At 52.2% G+C, this 20,458-nt stretch overlaps 1 protein-coding gene across 7 annotated transcripts in view; it reads left to right on the forward strand.

Moving 5' to 3' along the window:
* Window positions 1-20,458, forward strand: part of ino80 (INO80 complex ATPase subunit) — a 112,053-nt gene that overhangs the window by 48,469 nt on the left and 43,126 nt on the right. For all 7 annotated transcript variants that reach the window (XM_082977058.1, XM_082977063.1, XM_082977062.1 and 4 more), the window contains exons 26-27: window positions 1,117-1,342; window positions 17,251-17,378. In XM_082977058.1, the coding sequence (XP_082833184.1) occupies window positions 1,117-1,342; window positions 17,251-17,378 (354 nt within the window). The remainder of the gene's footprint in view (window positions 1-1,116; window positions 1,343-17,250; window positions 17,379-20,458) is intronic.

Consider the following 20,458-nt stretch of genomic DNA (forward strand, 5'->3'; position numbering starts at 1 on the left):
TATACACAGCTCAAGCAAGACATTCATCAGCATTTCTCTGACTACGTTTCTCCATTGAGTCAAAAAAAACTTCTGATTCCAGGAGGACCATGAGCTGTTGCTCTCGATAAGGTGTCTGAGTCATAATTTTCACCTCGAATAGAAGTAGAGGGACTTTTCGTCAGAGGTTGCTTGTTGTGGGCGCTGAGGGAACTTTATGCACTTGGCCAGATGATTCTGCATCTTTGTTGCATTCTTCACATATGATTTGGCACAGTATTTGTAAATGTACACAGCTTTTCCTTCTACATTAGCTGCAGTGAAATGTCTCCACACATCAGATAGTGCCCGTGGCAATTTCCTGTAAAGATTAGAAAAGAATGATAAAAAAAAAAACTAATACAATTCCATGTACAGATAAATAGTTAAGCAGTTAAACAACTCTTTTGTAAGATAAATGTTTTAAAATGAAACATGTATGGAAACAAGTGAATTAACACTCCTCAGTTAGCAGGCTCAAGCAAGCTAAAACCCACATGGTAGCAAAAACTAACTAGCAGAAATTATTAACAAGTTAGAAATGATTTAAACACACTGCTGTAGGCTAATATTTACTAGTTAACAAAAAATCATGTATGATATATAAATTATATTCGCCCCATCCAGTATTGTAATCAAAACTTACCAGAAAGCATGTAGTCCTTGGCTCAGACCTGTGTAGTAGTGTGGGCTCTGTAGCATCTCATTAGTGTGCAAGATCCTTGAGAATCAGCTGTACATGTGATGGAAGAATGTCGGAAAGTTTCCGACCCTTTGCAACCCTAGCCATGAGACCGGACCTGGGGTCCTGGGGTCGGCTGGAGTCACGAGACCGGACCTGGGGTCGGCTGGAGTCACGAGACCGGACCTGGGGTCGGCTGGAGTCACGAGACCGGACCTGGGGTCGTGGGGGCGGCTGGAGTCACGAGACCCGGGGGTCGTGGGGGCGGCTGGTGTCACGAGACCCGGGGGTTGTGGGGGCGGGTGGTGTCACGAGACCGCACCTGGGGTCGGCTGGCAGTTGGAATGAAACTTTATCAAATCAACATTGGAACACTTCATCAGAATGACAGTTGTTAATTTTGTGTTGCTTCCTAGGTAACGGCGGTTCCCATGGAGCGGTACTGTGATGACCGCAGCGCTGAGTACGAGTGGCAGGAGACGAGGGCCGGAGGGGGCATGGCCGCCAAGCAGTGCTTCCTGTACGGCTCCCCTGATCTGGCCTCTGATTGGATGTCCCGAGCCAACACTTTCTACCCACGATGCCCTGGGGGAGTGATGGCACTCTACCCCCGGCATGGCTGGTCCTACATCAGAATACCAGGTACGGAAACGCACTGTGTGTGTACGCATACGTTTGTGTCCGTGTTGTTTGCGTTGAAATTAAAAGTCAAAGGAAACACGTTCGCCAGTCCTGCTGCCCTGCAATCAGACGACATGGAACTCTCCTCTGTTCCCTACTCCTGTAGTGGGGGGGAACCCTCCTCTGTTCCCTACTCCTGTAGTGTGTAGTGGGGGGGAACTCTCCTCTGTTCCCTACTCCTGTAGTGGGGGGGAACCCTCCTCTGTTCCCTACTCCTGTAGTGGGGGGGAACCCTCCTCTGTTCCCTACTCCTGTAGTGGGGGGGAACCCTCCTCTGTTCCCTACTCCTGTAGTGGGGGGGAACCCTCCTCTGTTCCCTACTCCTGTAGTGGGGGGGAACCCTCCTCTGTTCCCTACTCCTGTAGTGGGGGGGAACCCTCCTCTGTTCCCTACTCCTGTAGTGGGGGGTAACTCTCCCCTGTTCCCTACTCCTGTAGTGGGGGGGAACTCTCCTCTGTTCCCTACTCCTGTAGTGGGGGGGACCCTCCTCTGTTCCCTACTCCTGTAGTGGGGGGGAACTCTCCTCTCTTCCCTACTCCTGTACTGGGGGGGAAACTCTCCTCTGTTCCCTACTCCTGTAGTGGGGGGGAACCCTCCTCTGTTCCCTACTCCTGTAGTGGGGGGGAACCCTCCTCTGTTCCCTACTCCTGTAGTGGGGGGGAACCCTCCTCTGTTCCCTACTCCTGTAGTGGGGGGGAACCCTCCTCTGTTCCCTACTCCTGTAGTGGGGGGGAACTCTCCCCTGTTCCCTACTCCTGTAGTGGGGGGGAACCCTCCTCTGTTCCCTACTCCTGTAGTGGGGGGGAACCCTCCTCTGTTCCCTACTCCTGTAGTGGGGGGGAACTGTCCTCTGTTCCCTACTCCTGTAGTGGGGGGGGGCCCTCCTCTGTTCCCTACTCCTGTAGTGGGGGGGAACCCTCCTCTGTTCCCTACTCCTGTAGTGGGGGGGAACCCTCCTCTGTTCCCTACTCCTGTAGTGGGGGGGAACCCTCCTCTGTTCCCTACTCCTGTAGTGGGGGGGAACCCTCCTCTGTTCCCTACTCCTGTAGTGGGGGGAACCCTCCTCTGTTCCCTACTCCTGTAGTGGGGGGCAACTCTCCTCTGTTCCCTACTCCTGTACTGGGGGGGGAACCCTCCTCTGTTCCCTACTCCTGTAGTGGGGGGAACCCTCCTCTGTTCCCTACTCCTGTAGTGGGGGGCCCCCCGCCCCCCGGGGGGGGGACCCCCCGCCCACCCGGTGGGGGGCCCTCCTCTGTTCCCTACTCCTGTAGTGGGGGGGAACCCTCCTCTGTTCCCTACTCCTGTAGTGGGGGGGGAACCCTCCTCTGTTCCCTACTCCTGTAGTGGGGGGGAACCCTCCTCTGTTCCCTACTCCTGTAGTGGGGGGGAACCCTCCTCTGTTCCCTACTCCTGTAGTGTGGGGGGAACCCTCCTCTGTTCCCTACTCCTGTAGTGGGGGGGAACCCTCCTCTGTTCCCTACTCCTGTAGTGGGGGGGAACCCTCCTCTGTTCCCTACTCCTGTAGTGGGGGGGAACCCTCCTCTGTTCCCTACTCCTGTAGTGGGGGGGAACCCTCCTCTGTTCCCTACTCCTGTAGTGTGGGGGGGAACCCTCCTCTGTTCCCTACTCCTGTAGTGTGGGAGGGAACCCTCCTCTGTTCCCTACTCCTGTAGTGTGTAGTGGGGGGGGAACCCTCCTCTGTTCCCTACTCCTGTAGTGGGGGGGAACCCTCCTCTGTTCCCTACTCCTGTAGTGGGGGGGAACCCTCCTCTGTTCCCTACTCCTGTAGTGGGGGGGAACCCTCCTCTGTTCCCTACTCCTGTAGTGGGGGGGAACCCTCCTCTGTTCCCTACTCCTGTAGTGGGGGGGAACCCTCCTCTGTTCCCTACTCCTGTAGTGGGGGGGAACCCTCCTCTGTTCCCTACTCCTGTAGTGTGGGGGGGAACCCTCCTCTGTTCCCTACTCCTGTAGTGTGTAGTGGGGGGGAACCCTCCTCTGTTCCCTACTCCTGTAGTGTGTAGTGGGGGGGAACCCTCCTCTGTTCCCTACTCCTGTAGTGTGTAGTGGGGGGGAACCCTCCTCTGTTCCCTACTCCTGTAGTGTGTAGTGGGGGGGAACCCTCCTCTGTTCCCTACTCCTGTAGTGTGGGGGGGACCCTCCTCTGTTCCCTACTCCTGTAGTGTGTAGTGGGGGGGAACCCTCCTCTGTTCCCTACTCCTGTAGTGGGGGGGAACCCTCTGTTCCCTACTCCTGTAGTGGGGGGGAACCCTCCTCTGTTCCCTACTCCTGTAGTGTGTAGTGGGGGGGGACCCTCCTCTGTTCCCTACTCCTGTAGTGTGTAGTGGGGGGGGACCCTCCTCTGTTACCTACTCCTGTAGTGGGGGGGACCCTCCTCTGTTCCCTACTCCTGTAGTGTGTAGTGGGGGGGGACCCTCCTCTGTTACCTACTCCTGTAGTGTGGGGGGAACCCTCCTCTGTTCCCTACTCCTGTGTAGTGGGGGGGAACCCTCCTCTGTTACCTACTCCTGTAGTGGGGGGGGGAACCCTCCTCTGTTCCCTACTCCTGTAGTGGGGGGGAACCCTCCTCTGTTCCCTACTCCTGTAGTGTGTAGTGGGGGGGAACCCTCCTCTGTTCCCTACTCCTGTAGTGGGAGGGAACCCTCCTCTGTTCCCTACTCCTGTAGTGTGTAGTGGGGGAACCCTCCTCTGTTCCCTACTCCTGCAGTGTGTAGTGGGGGAACCCTCCTCTGTTCCCTACTCCTGTAGTGGGGGGGCCCTCCTCCTGTAGTGCGTGGTAGGGGGGACCCCCTCCTGTAGTGCGTGGTAGGGGGGGACCCCCTCCTGTAGTGCGTGGTAGGGGGGACCCCCTCCTGTAGTGCGTGGTAGGGGGGACCCCCTCCTGTAGTGCGTGGTAGGGGGGACCCCCTCCTGTAGTGCGTGGTAGGGGGGACCCCCTCCTGTAGTGTGTGGTAGGGGGGACCCCCTCCTGTAGTGTGTGGTAGGGGGGACCCCCTCCTGTAGTGCGTGGTAGGGGGGACCCCCTCCTGTAGTGCGTGGTAGGGGGGACCCCCTCCTGTAGTGTGTGGTAGGGGGGACCCCCTCCTGTAGTGCGTGGTAGGGGGGACCCCCTCCTGTAGTGCGTGGTAGGGGGGACCCCCTCCTGTAGTGTGTGGTAGGGGGGACCCCCTCCTGTAGTGTGTGGTAGGGGGGACCCCCTCCTGTAGTGCGTGGTAGGGGGGACCCCCTCCTGTAGTGTGTGGTAGGGGGGACCCCCTCCTGTAGTGCGTGGTAGGGGGGACCCCCTCCTGTAGTGTGTGGTAGGGGGGACCCCCTCCTGTAGTGCGTGGTAGGGGGGACCCCCTCCTGTAGTGCGTGGTAGGGGGGACCCCCTCCTGTAGTGCGTGGTAGGGGGGACCCCCTCCTGTACTCCAGGGCCTGCAGGCTGTGAACCAGAGGTACCAGGGAGGGTAAAGCTCGTGGGAGAACCTGGGTCAGGGGTTCAGACAGTCCTGTCACTGCCAGACCTCAGCCTCGTGATGAAACGCGTTAAGGATAGTGGAGACCTGCTACGGTGAGCTGCTTCATGACCGAGCTGCTCCTGGAGGTCAGAGAGGTCAGGTGACTGATGTGTAGTGAGGGGTAAAGGTTTACCCACACTTCCACTCTCACAGACCTAGCACCCTACACACTACATCATGATGTCTCACTTTGGCTGTGGACTCGTATTGCTTTTATCTGACTGTCTTTGGCCGTGGGAATGGTGTGTGTGTGTGTGTGTGTGTGTGTGTGTGTGTGTGTGTGTGTAAACAGTCTAAGAGCTTGTGAAGTTTTCGGGGAAAAGGACAAAGCGAGGAAGTTTGAAGTTTGACCGTTGGTCATTGTTCCAGTTCTTAGGTAATGGTAATATACATACTGTGTGTGTGTGTGTGTGTGTGTGTGTGTGTGTGTGGCTCAGAACAGTCTCATTCACAAAGCAGCAGTCTATTCAGACTCGTAGTGATGTCTTCTCGCCTTGCACAGAAAGTCTTCCTCCTTCTGTGTGTGACTAATATACAGACTGATTAAGGTGTCTCACGTCTTCTTCTCACAGTCTCCACTTTCACAGACCAATGGGAAGGACCCTACGCTCCATCCACTAGGGGTTGTCATGGAAATTAGGCTGCCGGTAATTGGCCAGCCAAATGACCGCGGTGTCCGTTATAACCGTGTGAATTGTAGATTTAGACATGTGTGTTCCATACTCACAAATAGCTTTATTTCTCTCAGATGTTGTTGCTCAAATGTGTTTACATCCCTGTTAGCGAGCGTTTCTCCTTTGCCAAGATAATCCATCCACCTGACAGGTGTGGTATATCAAGAAGCTGATTAAACACAATGATCATTACACAGGTGCACCTTGTGCTGGGGAAAATAAAAGGCCACTTTAAAATAGGTAGTTTTGTCACCCAACACAATGCCACAGATGTCTCCAAGTTTTGAACTGTAACTCAGTCAAATCTTTACTTTTGTTACATGTTGCGTTTATATTTGTGTTCAGTATAGAATGATAGAAATTACAGTTCGTTCTATTTCTATGCGTCCTGCTGCTGCATTGTGGGCTGTGTCGCCAAGGCAACCGAAGACTGTTCTGCTAGTTTCTTGTTGGTTAGTGCTATCTGAGATCCTTGGGACGTCCATACCCAGTAGACCCTAACCTTAACCCCTAAACCCTACTCTTAACCCCTAAACCCTAACCTTAAACCCTACCCTTAACCCTTACCCTAACCATTTTAAATGTCAATGTCTCTCTCTCTCTCTCTCTACCACCCCTCTCTCTCTCTCTACCACCTCTCTCCCTCTCTACCACCCCTCTCTCTCTCTCTACCACCCCTCTCTCTCCTCTCTCTCTCTCTCTCTCTCTCTCTCTCTCTCTCTCTCTCTACCACCTCTCTCTCTCTACCACCTCTCTCTCTCTACCACCTCTCTCTCTCTACCACCTCTCTCTCTCTACCACCTCTCTCTCTCTACCACCTCTCTCTCTCTACCACCCCTCTCTCTCTCTCTCTCTCTCTCTCTCTCTCTCTCTACCACCCCTCTCTCTCTCTCTCTCTCTACCACCTCTCTCTCTCTCTCTCTCTCTACCACCTCTCTCTCTCTCTCTCTCTTTCTACCACCTCTCTCTCTCTCTCTACCACCTCTCTCTCTCTCTCTCTCTACCACCTCTCTCTCTCTCTCTCTCTCTCTCTCTCTCTCTGTACCACCTCTCTCTACCACCTCTCTCTCTCTCTTGAATCCCAGCCCCACACCTTTAGAACAAATAACTGCTGTGATGAATGTTTGTTTGAGCATGACGTGAACCACTTACCAGTATCAGTCATGAAATCAAGCTTTTGATTGGACAAAACAAAGACGCCAGTGGCTTGAGTTGTTGATGATGAAAGAGTTTTGATCATTAAAAGAAAGACTTGTTTGGTGAACATTAGGCTGGTGTCAAAGGTCACGTCTTTGTACTGTCTATCTCTGTGTACTCTTAGCTGATGAGGGACATGAACGGCGAGGCGTTGTAGAGCACTACGTTATTTACTAATCATTTATAAGTCATGTGACCTAAAGGGTGATGATAAATTGTCCCCACAGCTGATGCTGGAAAGCACCAGGAAGGACCTGTCTAAACACCCTGTTGTCTGTGTGGCTTCTCTCTGTCACAGGCTTCCTAAATGACTGCTCTCTCACTACAGCTTCTGTTTATTGTGGGAGCCTGCGCTGTAAGCTAGGAGGCAAGTGTGTGAGAGAGGTAGAAGTGGTCTGTCTGTCTGTCTGTCTGTCTGTCTCTGTCTGTTTGTCTGTCTGCGTGCTGTGAGAAACAGTATTGTCTTCCTGTCCCTTCAAGAATCTCCGCTCTCCACTAAAAAGTCAGGAAACCTCCCTGGCCTTCTGATAGACACACACACAGGCAGAAACAACACCGTCAGACAGCTAGCCTAGCACTGTTAGCACACACACACAGAGAGGCAGAAACAACACCGTCAGGCAGCTAGCCTGGCGCTGTTAGCAAACACACACGGAGAGGCAGAAACAAAACCGTCAGACAGCTAGCCTAGCGCTGTTAGCACACACACACACACACAGAGAGGCAGAAACAACACCGTCAGACAGCTAGCCTAGCGCTGTTAGCACACACAGAGAGAGGCAGAAACAACACCGTCAGACAGCTAGCCTAGCGCTGTTAGCACACACACACACACAGAGAGAGGCAGAAACAACACCGTCAGACAGCTAGCCTAGTGCTGTTAGCACACACACAGAGAGGCAGGAACAACACCGTCAGACAGCTAGCCTAGCGCTGTTAGCACACACACAGAGAGAGAGGCAGGAACAACACCGTCAGACAGCTAGCCTAGCGCTGTTAACACACACACACACACACACACACACACACACACAGAGGCAGAAACAATACCGTCAGACAGCTAGCCTAGTGCTGTTAGCTACATCATTGTTTACTGTCTGACTGGCTTTGGCCATGGCTGAAGGCCTGTACTTGATGCTAACCTTAGTTCCATCCTACACGCCAGACTCAGCTTATCCAGGTCCTGGGCAGCGCATTATTAAAACCAGGTGTGTTTTAGAAAAGGGTTGAAACAGAATCCAACAGGAGGCCAGCTCAGCTTGGGTTGACCTCCCCTGAGGTCCATTTGCTCCTCATCAGGCCTACAGGGGGCGACCTTACCCACATTATGCCTGCCTGGCCCACTGGGTCTGGCTTTGGGATCTGGAGGGAAAATACATAATGTAGGGCTCTCTCTCTGTCTCTTCACCAGAGTTGGGCCTGACTCTTGACAAAGACCTGCCTGTGTGTAATATATCTTAAGGACAGGCTTCACAGTGCTCTGTTCTGTCCCGTTCCGTTCTGTTCCGCTCCGTTCTGTTCCGCTCTGTTCTGTTCTCCTCTTTTCTGTTCTGTTCTGTTCCTCTCCATTCCCCATGTGACCTACTGGTTGTGTGTGTGTACTGACATGTGACCTACTGGTTGTGTGTGTGTGTACTGACATGTGACCTACTGGGTGGGTGTGTGTGTGTGTGTGTGTGTGTGTGTGTGTACTGACATGTGACCTGGTGGGTGGGTGGGGGTGTGTGTGTGTGTGTGTGTGTGTGTGTACTGACATGTGACCTACTGGTTGTGTGTGTGTGTGTGTAACTGATATATGTTTTAAATGTATGTCAATTGTAAAGTATTTTTTCTGTGACTTTTTTGTTTTATGGGACTTAAGTAAGACTAGTAATCAGCTAATGGGATGCTAATGTAGCAAATATCTGTTCTGTTCCCCTCTGCTCTGTGGTGAGACCAGACCACTGTGGTGTATTGCCCACTAAACACAGAGTAGAACAGAGCTCTGTCTTCTTCAGAGAGCCAGGGTCATAATTAGACTGTCTCCTCTCTCCCTCTCTCCCTCTCTCCCTCTCCTGTCTGGTTTCTGGAGAAGTGGCTATACTCCAGTTTGTCCCAAACGTCCTGCACGGCAAAGGAAAGGTGACACACTCTGAAGGACCTAATATGATCAATCCCATATTGGTCTTTAACAGTCAGGCCAACTCAAGCTGTACTGTGCAAGTCGGCTATAAGAAGGCCTACTATTGAAACAGATAAATTAGTCTGTCAACGGAGGCAGAAATGCACAGGTTTCAGTTTTTCAATCTGTCACACTTTAGAAAAACAACAAAATTGGATTTTCCAAGTCCACAACAATGCTGAAACCACACCAGGAAACCACTTTTGAGGTCTGGGAAAAATCTAAGAAATGTAGCTTTTTTTAGCGTCGTTACCCTTAAATTCAAGTGAGCAGGCAGCTAGCACTGTTGTTGGGTTAGCGTTGTTTCTGTAGTACAGGCAGCTAGCACTGTTGTTGGGTTAGCAGTGTTTCTGTAGTACAGGCAGCTAGCACTGTTGTTGGGTTAGCTGTGTTTCTGTAGTACAGGTACCTAGCACTGTTGTTGGGTTAGCTGTGTTTCTGTAGTACAGGCAGCTAGCACTGTTGTTGGGTTAGCACTGTTTCTGTAGTACAGGCACCTAGCACTGTTGTTGGGTTAGCAGTGTTTCTGTAGTACAGGCAGCTAGCACTGTTGTTGGGTTAGCAGTGTTTCTGTAGTACAGGCAGCTAGCACTGTTGTTGGGTTAGCAGTGTTTCTGTAGTACAGGCACCTAGCACTGTTGTTGGGTTGGCTGTGTTTCTGTAGTACAGGCAGCTAGCACTGTTGTTGGGTTAGCTGTGTTTCTGTAGTACAGGCACCTAGCACTGTTGTTGGGTTGGCTGTGTTTCTGTAGTACAGGCAGCTAGCACTGTTGTTGGGTTAGCAGTGTTTCTGTAGTACAGGCAGCTAGCACTGTTGTTGGGTTAGCAGTGTTTCTGTAGTACAGGCAGCTAGCACTGTTGTTGGGTTAGCTGTGTTTCTGTAGTACAGGCAGCTAGCACTGTTGTTGGGTTAGCAGTGTTTCTGTAGTACAGGCAGCTAGCACTGTTGTTGGGTTGGCTGTGTTTCTGTAGTACAGGCAGCTAGCACTGTTGTTGGGTTAGCAGTGTTTCTGTAGTACAGGCAGCTAGCACTGTTGTTGGGTTAGCAGTGTTTCTGTAGTACAGGCAGCTAGCACTGTTGTTGCGTTAGCAGTGTTTCTGTAGTACATGCACCTAGCACTGTTGTTGGGTTAGCAGTGTTTCTGTAGTACATGCACCTAGCACTGTTGTTGGGTTAGCTGTGTTTCTTTAGTACAGGCACCTAGCACTGTTGTTGGGTTAGCTGTGTTTCTGTAGAACACATGAGATGGAGTTTGCCAAACAGAAGGCCACTGGATTGATTTACGTTCTATTGTTTTCTTTCAACTTTATTTCATTGTCTAGCAGCCAAAGGCATTATCTTAGTCATATTAGCATTCCACGCTAGTTATTTCATCTTTAGATCTCCCCCTCTTTCTACATTTGTAACACCTTTCTCCGTATTTGTCCTGAAACAACTTTCCCTGCATATTTGCATTTTGGAACATTGGCGCAGAGGCCTACTGCCGTGTTCACGTTGCTGCGCCTGAAACGTGAAGAAATAATAGTTTATCAACATTTTGAAACTGAACATTCTGATATGTTCCATCAGCCTTATGAACTGATACAGCGTATACCACCACTTTACTACTTTGATACACATCAGTGGGCATATTGGAAGGGTAGGGGTGTTGAGGGGGACGCAGCACCCAGTGAAAAGTCTAAATAATAATAAAACATTTTTAAAAAATGGAAGAAAACAAACTTTATTGGTCCTGTATTAGCAGACCGATATAGCCGTGTGTTACTCTAATGAAGAGGGTTGGATAGGGTAGTGAGGAGGTAATGGATAGGGTAGTGAGGAGGTAATGGATAGGGTAGTGAGGAGGTGATGGATAGGGTAGTGAGGAGGTGATGGATAGGGTAGTGAGGAGGTGATGGATAGGGTAGTGAGGAGGTGATGGATAGGGTAGTGAGGAGGTGATGGATAGGGTAGTGAGGAGGTAATGGATAGGGTAGTGAGGAGGTAATGGATAGGGTAGTGAGGAGGTGATGGATAGGGTAGTGAGGAGGTGATGGATAGGGTAGTGAGGAGGTGATGGATAGGGTAGTGAGGAGGTGATGGATAGGGTAGTGAGGAGGTGATGGATAGGGTAGTGAGGAGGTGATGGATAGGGTAGTGAGGAGGTGATGGATAGGGTAGTGAGGAGGTGATGGATAGGGTAGTGAGGAGGTGATGGATAGGGTAGTGAGGAGGTGATGGATAGGGTAGTGAGGAGGTGATGGATAGGGTAGTGAGGAGGTAATGGATAGGGTAGTGAGGAGGTGATGGACAGGGTAGTGAGGAGGTGATGGATAGGGTAGTGAGGAGGTAATGGATAGGGTAGTGAGGAGGTGATGGATAGGGTAGTGAGGAGGTGATGGACAGGGTAGTGAGGAGGTGATGGATAGGGTAGTGAGGAGGTGATGGATAGGGTAGTGAGGAGGTGATGGATAGGGTAGTGAGGAGGTGATGGATAGGGTAGTGAGGAGGTGATGGATAGGGTAGTGAGGAGGTGATGGATAGGGTAGTGAGGAGGTGATGGATAGGGTAGTGAGGAGGTGATGGATAGGGTAGTGAGGAGGTAATGGATAGGGTAGTGAGGAGGTGATGGATAGGGTAGTGAGGAGGTGATGGATAGGGTAGTGAGGAGGTGATGAAGAGGGTTGGATAGGGTAGTGAGGAGGTGATGAAGAGGGTTGGATAGGGTAGTGAGGAGGTAATGAAGAGGGCAGATCACAATGCTTGTTGGTATGTTTGGTATCCATAGTAACGTGACATCAGTGTGTGTACAGACTAGTGTATTTTCTCTGATAACAGTCATACCAGAACATAACCTGAACTAACCCTTTAAATCCTCGTCCACGTTATTATTTTGTGGCCTCACTTTCTTTCTTTGTTCCCAATTGGCTCATTTTTAAGACTAACCAGCCATTTTAGTATTATGCTGAAAAAACATGTATTTATAATGTCAAGCTATTCGTGTTGTTTTGGAAGGAGGTAGACATTTCAACAACAACAAAAATCAATCCCGTTTTATTTGAATCACTCCCTCCTTTTATGAAGTGGTAGTTCTAAAATAACACTGCCATAGACGGCTCTGTGTTTGGTGAGGCTGTGAGGCCTCTGGGGTTTAGGGAAAGTGGCTGTTAGGAATGCTTCTGTGGTGAGTGAAACGTTGAAGTGTTGCTCTGTTGTTTGGATGCAATGTAAAGGTCGAACAGCAGACAAAAAAAACAACTCCCTCTTTTGGCAGAAAATTGTTTCACTCTTCTTCTTTTTAACAAAGTTGCAAAAAGCTCTCGACTGTGTTTTAGTGAAGGTAATGGAAATGTTTGTTTGCCAAAGCAGAGGATTATAAATGGCCTGTGGTGGTGTTACATTGGAATGGGTCTGGGGAGTACCCTGGTCTGTTGGGCCTGGGTGGTTCTGTACCCTGGTCTGTTGGGTCTGGGTGGTTCTGTACCCTGGTCTGTTGGGTCTGGGCAGTACCCTGGTCTGGGTGGTTCTGTACCCTGGTCTGTTGGGCCTGGGTGGTTCTGTACCCTGGTCTGTTGGGTCTGGGCGGTTCTGTACCCTGGTCTGGGTGGTTCTGTACCCTGGTCTGTTAGGTCTGGGCAGTACCCTGGTCTGGGTGGTTCTGTACCCTGGTCTGTTGGGCCTGGGTGGTTCTGTACCCTGGTCTGTTGGGCCTGGGTGGTTCTGTACCCTAGTCTGTTGGGTCTGGGCAGTACCCTGGTCTGGGTGGTTCTGTACCCTGGTCTGTTGGGTCTGGGCAGTACCCTGGTCTGGTGGGTCTGGGTGGTTCTGTACCCTGGTCTGGTGGGTCCGGGTGGTTCTGTACCCTGGTCTGGTGGGTCTGGGTGGTTCTGTACCCTGGTCTGTTGGGTCTGTACCCTGGTCTGGGTGGTTCTGTATCCTGTCTGGGTGGTTCTGTACCCTGGTCTGTTGGGTCTGGGTGGTTCTGTACCCTGGTCTGTTGGGTCTGGGTGGTTCTGTACCCTAGTCTGGTGGGTCTGGGTGGTTCTGTACCCTGGTCTGTTGGGCCTGGGTGGTTCTGTACCCTGGTCTGTTGGGCCTGGGTGGTTCTGTACCCTGGTCTGTTGGGCCTGGGTGGTTCTGTACCCTAGTCTGTTGGGTCTGGGCAGTACCCTGGTCTGGGTGGTTCTGTACCCTGGTCTGTTGGGTCTGGGCAGTACCCTGGCCTGGTGGGTCTGGGTGGTTCTGTACCCTGGTCTGGTGGGTCCGGGTGGTTCTGTACCCTGGTCTGGTGGGTCTGGGTGGTTCTGTACCCTGGTCTGTTGGGTCTGTACCCTGGTCTGGGTGGTTCTGTATCCTGTCTGGGTGGTTCTGTACCCTGGTCTGTTGGGTCTGGGTGGTTCTGTACCCTGGTCTGTTGGGTCTGGGTGGTTCTGTACCCTGGTCTGTTGGGTCTGGGTGGTTCTGTACCCTGGTCTGTTGGGTCTGGGTGGTTCTGTACCCTAGTCTGGTGGGTCTGGGTGGTTCTGTACCCTAGTCTGGTGGGTCTGGGTAGTTCTGTACCCTAGTCTGGTGGGTCTGGGTGGTTCTGTATCCTGGTCTGGGTGGTTTTGTACCCTGGTCTGTTGGGTCTGGGTGGTTCTGTACCCTAGTCTGGTGGGTCTGGGTGGTTCTGTACCCTGGTCTGTTGGGCCTGGGTGGTTCTGTACCCTGGTCTGTTGGGCCTGGGTGGTTCTGTACCCTGGTCTGTTGGGCCTGGGTGGTTCTGTACCCTGGTCTGTTGGGCCTGGGTGGTTCTGTACCCTAGTCTGTTGGGTCTGGGCAGTACCCTGGTCTGGGTGGTTCTGTACCCTGGTCTGTTGGGTCTGGGCAGTACCCTGGTCTGGTGGGTCTGGGTGGTTCTGTACCCTGGTCTGGTGGGTCCGGGTGGTTCTGTACCCTGGTCTGGTGGGTCTGGGTGGTTCTGTACCCTGGTCTGTTGGGTCTGTACCCTGGTCTGGGTGGTTCTGTATCCTGTCTGGGTGGTTCTGTACCCTGGTCTGTTGGGTCTGGGTGGTTCTGTACCCTGGTCTGTTGGGTCTGGGTGGTTCTGTACCCTGGTCTGTTGGGTCTGGGTGGTTCTGTACCCTGGTCTGTTGGGTCTGGGTGGTTCTGTACCCTGGTCTGTTGGGTCTGGGGAGTACCCTGGTCTGGGTGGTTCTGTACCCTGGTCTGGGTGGTTCTGTATCCTGTCTGGGTGGTTCTGTACCCTGGTCTGTTGGGTCTGGGTGGTTCTGTACCCTAGTCTGGTGGGTCTGGGTAGTTCTGTACCCTAGTCTGGTGGGTCTGGGTGGTTCTGTATCCTGGTCTGGGTGGTTTTGTACCCTGGTCTGTTGGGTCTGGGTGGTTCTGTACCCTAGTCTGGTGGGTCTGGGTGGTCTGTTGGGTCTGGGTGATCTCTTTCATCTCACTCCTTCCGTCCTGTGTCTCTCTCCGCCTGTCTCCCCCCCTCTCTTTCTCCCCCTGTGTCTCCCCCTGTGTCTCCCTCTCTTCCTATGACGCCAAAGCCTATTCCAAGTCTTTGATGGTGAGGCATGGTGTTTGTCTTGGAGGCCTGGGGAAGAGGCTTGTCTGGTACAGACTGCCATGTCACAACTGTTACCAGCCCTACTGATCCAGACTGTATCTACTATCTGTCTCAGCCACAGCTCCCTCTCTGTCTGCCTGCCTCCCTGTGTCTGTCTGCCTGCCTCCCTGTGTCTGTCTGCCTGCCTCCCTGTGTCTGTCTGCCTGCCTCCCTGTGTCTGTCTGCCTGCCTCCCTGTGTCTGTCTGCCTGCCTCCCTGTGTCTGTCTGCCTGCCTCCCTGTGTCTGTCTGCCTGCCTCCCTGTGTCTGTCTGCCTGCCTCCCTGTGTCTGTCTGCCTGCCTCCCTGTGTCTGTCTGTCTGCCTGCCTCCCTGTGTCTGTCTGTCTGCCTGCCTCCCTGTGTCTGTCTGTCTGCCTGCCTCCCTGTGTCTGTCTGTCTGCCTGCCTGCCTGCCTGGCTCCCTGTCTGCCTGCCTGTCTGCCTGCCTGCCTGCCTGGCTCCCTGTGTCTGTCTGCCTGCCTGCCTGCCTGCCTCCCTCTGTCTGTCTGTCTGTCTGTCTGTCTGTCTGTCTGTCTGTCTGTCTGTCTGCCTGCCTGCCTGCCTGCCTGCCTGCCTGCCTCCCTGTGTCTGTCTGCCTGCCTCCCTGTGTCTGTCTGCCTGCCTCCCTGTGTCTGTCTGCCTGCCTCCCTGTGTCTGTCTGCCTGCCTCCCTGTGTCTGTCTGCCTGCCTGCCTCCCTGTGTCTGTCTGTCTGCCTGCCTCCCTGTGTCTGTCTGTCTGCCTGCCTCCCTGTGTCTGTCTGTCTGCCTGCCTCCCTGTGTCTGTCTGTCTGCCTGCCTCCCTGTGTCTGTCTGTCTGCCTGCCTCCCTGTGTCTGTCTGTCTGCCTGCCTCCCTGTGTCTGTCTGTCTGCCTGCCTCCCTGTGTCTGTCTGTCTGCCTGCCTCCCTGTGTCTGTCTGTCTGCCTGCCTCCCTGTGTCTGTCTGTCTGCCTGCCTCCCTGTGTCTGTCTGTCTGCCTGCCTCCCTGTGTCTGCCTGCCTCCCTGTGTCTGCCTGCCTCCCTGTGTCTGCCTGCCTCACTGTGTCTGTCTGTCTGCCTGCCTGCCTCACTGTGTCTGTCTGCCTGTCTGCCTGCCTGGCTGCCTGTCTGCCTGCCTGGCTGTCTGCCTGCCTGTCTGCACTGTGTCGATACCATAGCACTGTGTCGATATCATAGCACTGTGTCGATACCATAGCACTGTGTCGATACGATAGCACTGTGTCGATACGATAGCACTGTGTCGATACGATAGCACTGTGTCGATACGATAGCACTGTGTCGATACCATAGCACTGTGTCGATACCATAGCACTGTGTCGATACCATAGCACTGTGTCGATACCATAGCACTGTGTCGATACCATAGCACTGTGTCGATACCATAGCACTGTGTCGATACCATAGCACTGTGTCGATACCATAGCACTGTGTCGATACCATAGCACTGTGTCGATACCATAGCACTGTGTCGATACCATAGCACTGTTAGCACTGTGTCGATACCATAGCACTGTGTCGATACCATAGCACTGTTAGCACTGTGTCGATACCATAGCACTGTGTCGATACCATAGCACTGTTAGCACTGTGTCGATACCATAGCACTGTTAGCACTGTGTCGATACCATAGCACTGTGTCGATACCATAGCACTGTTAGCACTGTGTCGATACCATAGCACTGTGTCGATACCATAGCACTGTTAGCACTGTGTCGATACCATAGCACTGTTAGCACTGTGTCGATACCATAGCACTGTGTCGATACCATAGCACTGTTAGCACTGTGTCGATACCATAGCACTGTGTCGATACCATAGCACTGTTAGCACTGTGTCGATACCATAGCACTGTTAGCACTGTGTCGATACCATAGCACTGTGTCGATACCATAGCACTGTTAGCACTGTGTCGATACCATAGCACTGTTAGCACTGTGTCGATACCATAGCACTGTGTCGATACCATAGCACTGTTAGCACTGTGTCGATACCATAGCACTGTTAGCACTGTGTCGATACCATAGCACTGTGTCGATACCATAGCACTGTTAGCACTGTGTCGATACCATAGCACTGTGTCGATACCATAGCACTGTTAGCACTGTGTCGATACCATAGCACTGTTAGCACTGTGTCGATACCATAGCACTGTGTCGATACCATAGCACTGTGTCGATACCATAGCACTGTTAGCACTGTTAGCACTGTTAGCACTGTGTCGATACCATAGCACTGTGTCGATACCATAGCACTGTTAGCACTGTGTCGATACCATAGCACTGTTAGCACTGTGTCGATACCATAGCACTGTGTCGATACCATAGCACTGTTAGCACTGTGTCGATACCATAGCACTGTTAGCACTGTGTCGATACCATAGCACTGTTAGCACTGTGTCGATACCATAGCACTGTGTCGATACCATAGCACTGTGTCGATACCATAGCACTGTTAGCACTGTGTCGATACCATAGCACTGTTAGCACTGTGTCGATACCATAGCACTGTGTCGATACCATAGCACTGTGTCGATACCATAGCACTGTTAGCACTGTGTCGATACCATAGCACTGGTTGCGTTATCAGATGTAAGATCATCAATAGCTTTCAAGTTATGATGTTGATGTCCTGGAACATCTGGCCAAACGTCCTCCAAAACAACCACTGTTACTGGTTCAACAAGACCTCAGAACAATAGCAAATGTGGATTTAAGATGTACTGACCTGTTCTTGTTGTTTCAGACAAGGAGACCCTGATCACTGACAGTGGGAAGCTGCACACTCTGGATCTGCTGCTGTGTCGTCTCAAGACTCAGGGACACCGCGTCCTCATCTACTCCCAGATGACTCGCATGATCGACCTGCTGGAGGTGGGTGCAGTGGGGTGCAGTGGGGTGCATAGTAGGATGGACTCAAGGGTCACTCATTTACTTGGCGACATCGTGGTCATCAGCGTGAGAGACGTCCACAGAAACAGTGCGGCTGGCCTGTGATTATAATGCATCTCTGAGTAGGACTGCTGGATCAGGCCCCCCCCAACCGATCCTAGATCAGCAGTCCGAAGGACTGGGACGCCTTATGAATACTGGCCTTGACGTTTGTAAAAGCTAAGCTACACTAAATATACAAAAAGTATGTGGACACCCCTTCAAATTAGTGGATTCAGCCTCACCCATTGCTGACAGGTGTATAAAATCGAGCACACAGCCATGCAATCTCCATAGACAAACATTGGCAGTTGAATGGCCTTACTGAAGAGCTCAGTGACTTTTAACGTGGCACCGTCACAAGATGCCATCTTTCCAACAGGTCAGTTTGTAACATTTCTGCCGTGCTAGAGCTGCCCCCAGTCAACTGTAAGTGCTGTTATTGTGAAGTGGAAACATCTAGAAGCAACAACGGCTCAGCCGCATAGTGGTAGGTCACACAAGCTCACAGAACGGGACCGCCGAGTGCAACATCAACACAAGAACTGTTTGTCGGTAGCTTCATGAAATGGGTTTCCATGGCAGCAGCCGCACACAAGCCTAAGATCACCATGTGCAATGCCAAGCGTCGACTGGAGTGGTGTAAAGCTCGCCGCCATTGGACTCTGGAGCAGTGGAAACGTGTTCTCTGGAGTGATGAATCACGCTTCACTATCTGTCAGTCCGACGGACTAATCTGGGTTTGGTGGACGCCAGGAAAACACTACCTGCCACAATGCATAGTGCCAACTGTAAAGTTTGGTGGAGGAGGAATAATGGTCAGGGGCTGTTTTTCATGGTTGGGGCCCCTTAGTTCCAGTGATGGGAAATCTTAATGCTACAGCATACAATGACATTCTAGATGATTCTGTGCGTCCAACTTTCTGGTAACAATTTTGGAAAGGCCCTTTCCTGTTTCAGCATGACAATGCCCCCGTGCACAAAGCGAGGTCCATACAGAAATGGTTTGTTGAGATCGGTGTGAACTTGACTGGCCTGCACAGAACCCTGACCTCAACCCCATCGAACACCTTTGGGATGAATTGGATCACCGACAGCGAGCCAGGCCTAATCGCCCAACATCAGTGCCCGAACCTCACTAATGCTCTTGTGACTGAATGGAAGCAAGTCCCAGCAGCAATGTTCCAACATCTAGTGGAAAGCCTTCCCAGAAGACTGGAGGCTGTTATAGCAGCAAAGGGGGGACCAACTCCATAGTAATGCCCATGATTTTGGAATGAGATGTTAGACGAGCAGGTGTCCACATACTATTGGTCATGTAATGTAGATCTCTCTCCACTAGGGGGACAAAGGTACAGCTGGTTGCTCTGATCATCCTGTACCTCGTTATAGAGAGACTACCTCTTGGAGGGGGAGGGGATGAGTGGGCAATGGGCTTGAGTGGGGGAAAATAGATGCATAGAGAGAACCAAAAGCACTCGTTTGTGGCGTGTGGAAAGGTCTCATGTTGAGCTGAAAGCATGGGAACAGCCAGGGTGCTTTCAGTGTTACAGCATTCTGCCCCCTGTACAACAATAACAGTCAGTCACTTCTGGTCCTAGCTCTGTATAGCTCTATCGCTATTGTTGCCCTATAGACACAAACACCAGGCACCTCCGTGGCGTGAAGTCCTCGTAACAGGAATTCCTCCTCCATTCTCTCGTGGTTGGTCTTGTTCCGTAGTGAGGTAGTGTGTTCCGTGGTGAGGTAGTGTGTTCCGTGGTGAGGTAGTGTGTTCCGTGGTGAGGTAGTGTGTTCCGTGGTGAGGTAGTGTGTTCCGTGGTGAGGTAGTGTGTTCCGTGGTGAGGTAGTGTGTTCCGTGGTGAGGTAGTGTGTGGGGTAGGGCCTTCCGTGGTGAGGTAGTGTGTGGGGTAGGGCCTTCCGTAGTGTGTGTGCGGGTAGGGCCTTCCGTAGTGTGTGTGCGGGGTAGGGCCTTCCGTAGTGTGTGTGCGGGGTAGGGCCTTCCGTAGTGTGTGTGCGGGTAGGGCCTTCCGTAGTGTGTGTGCGGGGTAGGGCCTTCCGTAGTGTGTGTGCGGGTAGGGCCTTCCGTAGTGTGTGTGCGGGGTAGGGCCTTCCGTAGTGTGTGTGCGGGTAGGGCCTTCCGTAGTGTGTGTGCGGGGTAGGGCCTTCCGTAGTGTGTGTGCGGGGTAGGGCCTTCCGTAGTGTGTGTGCGGGTAGGGCCTTCCGTAGTGTGTGTGCGGGGTAGGGCCTTCCGTAGTGTGTGTGCGGGGTAGGGCCTTCCGTAGTGTGTGTGCGGGGTAGGGCCTTCTGTGGTTCATTTCATGGTGAGGTAGTGTTTGATGGCTAAACTGGACTGTTTTCATAACTAGGTCTTTGATGGCTGGTGACTGGCTACGTGTTCCTCCAATCTGTTGGGTAACTTGACGGGCAGACATCTTATTGGCAGGGCAAGGGCAAATGCCAGTGGTGGGAAAATAGCCCAAATAATGTTGTCAGTACTTGGTCTTCAACAGAGATGATTGGTGGGTGCTAACACACTAGACATCGTCGTTGGGCAGGGAGGGATAAATGCAAACGGTAATGACACGAACACAAGGCAGCAAGGTGATCTGTGATCAATGACTCCTACTCACCAATATACACAGATTTTTCTTTTCTGAAGTCGAATTGAGACATTCATAGATGAAGTAGTATTCCCCTCGTCTTCCTCCCCTTTCACTCTCCAGTATGATCTCTCTCCAGCTGGAGTTGATTTTCCGTCCCCTCTGTCATTTCTTTTTTTAGGGAAACCAAAACCCCAGAGATTGTAATCTGTGTCATTAGCGTGATTGTTTGTCTCCAGTCGGCGTGGCGATCTACGGCGCCGTGTAACATCACTGAGCTTCTCTAGCTCCGAGGCCAGCGGGCCAGATGGATGGCGACGATGTCGTCAGCTGTTCTGTCAGGGCGGAGCGTTGCCAAGTCTCTCTGCTTCTAGTTTTCAGGGGTTAACCACCCTCTGTCACCACACACACACACACACA

This window comes from Salmo salar, chromosome 06 (assembly GCF_965601325.2).
Source record: "Salmo salar chromosome 06, fSalSal1, whole genome shotgun sequence".
Taxonomy (NCBI): domain Eukaryota; kingdom Metazoa; phylum Chordata; class Actinopteri; order Salmoniformes; family Salmonidae; genus Salmo; species Salmo salar.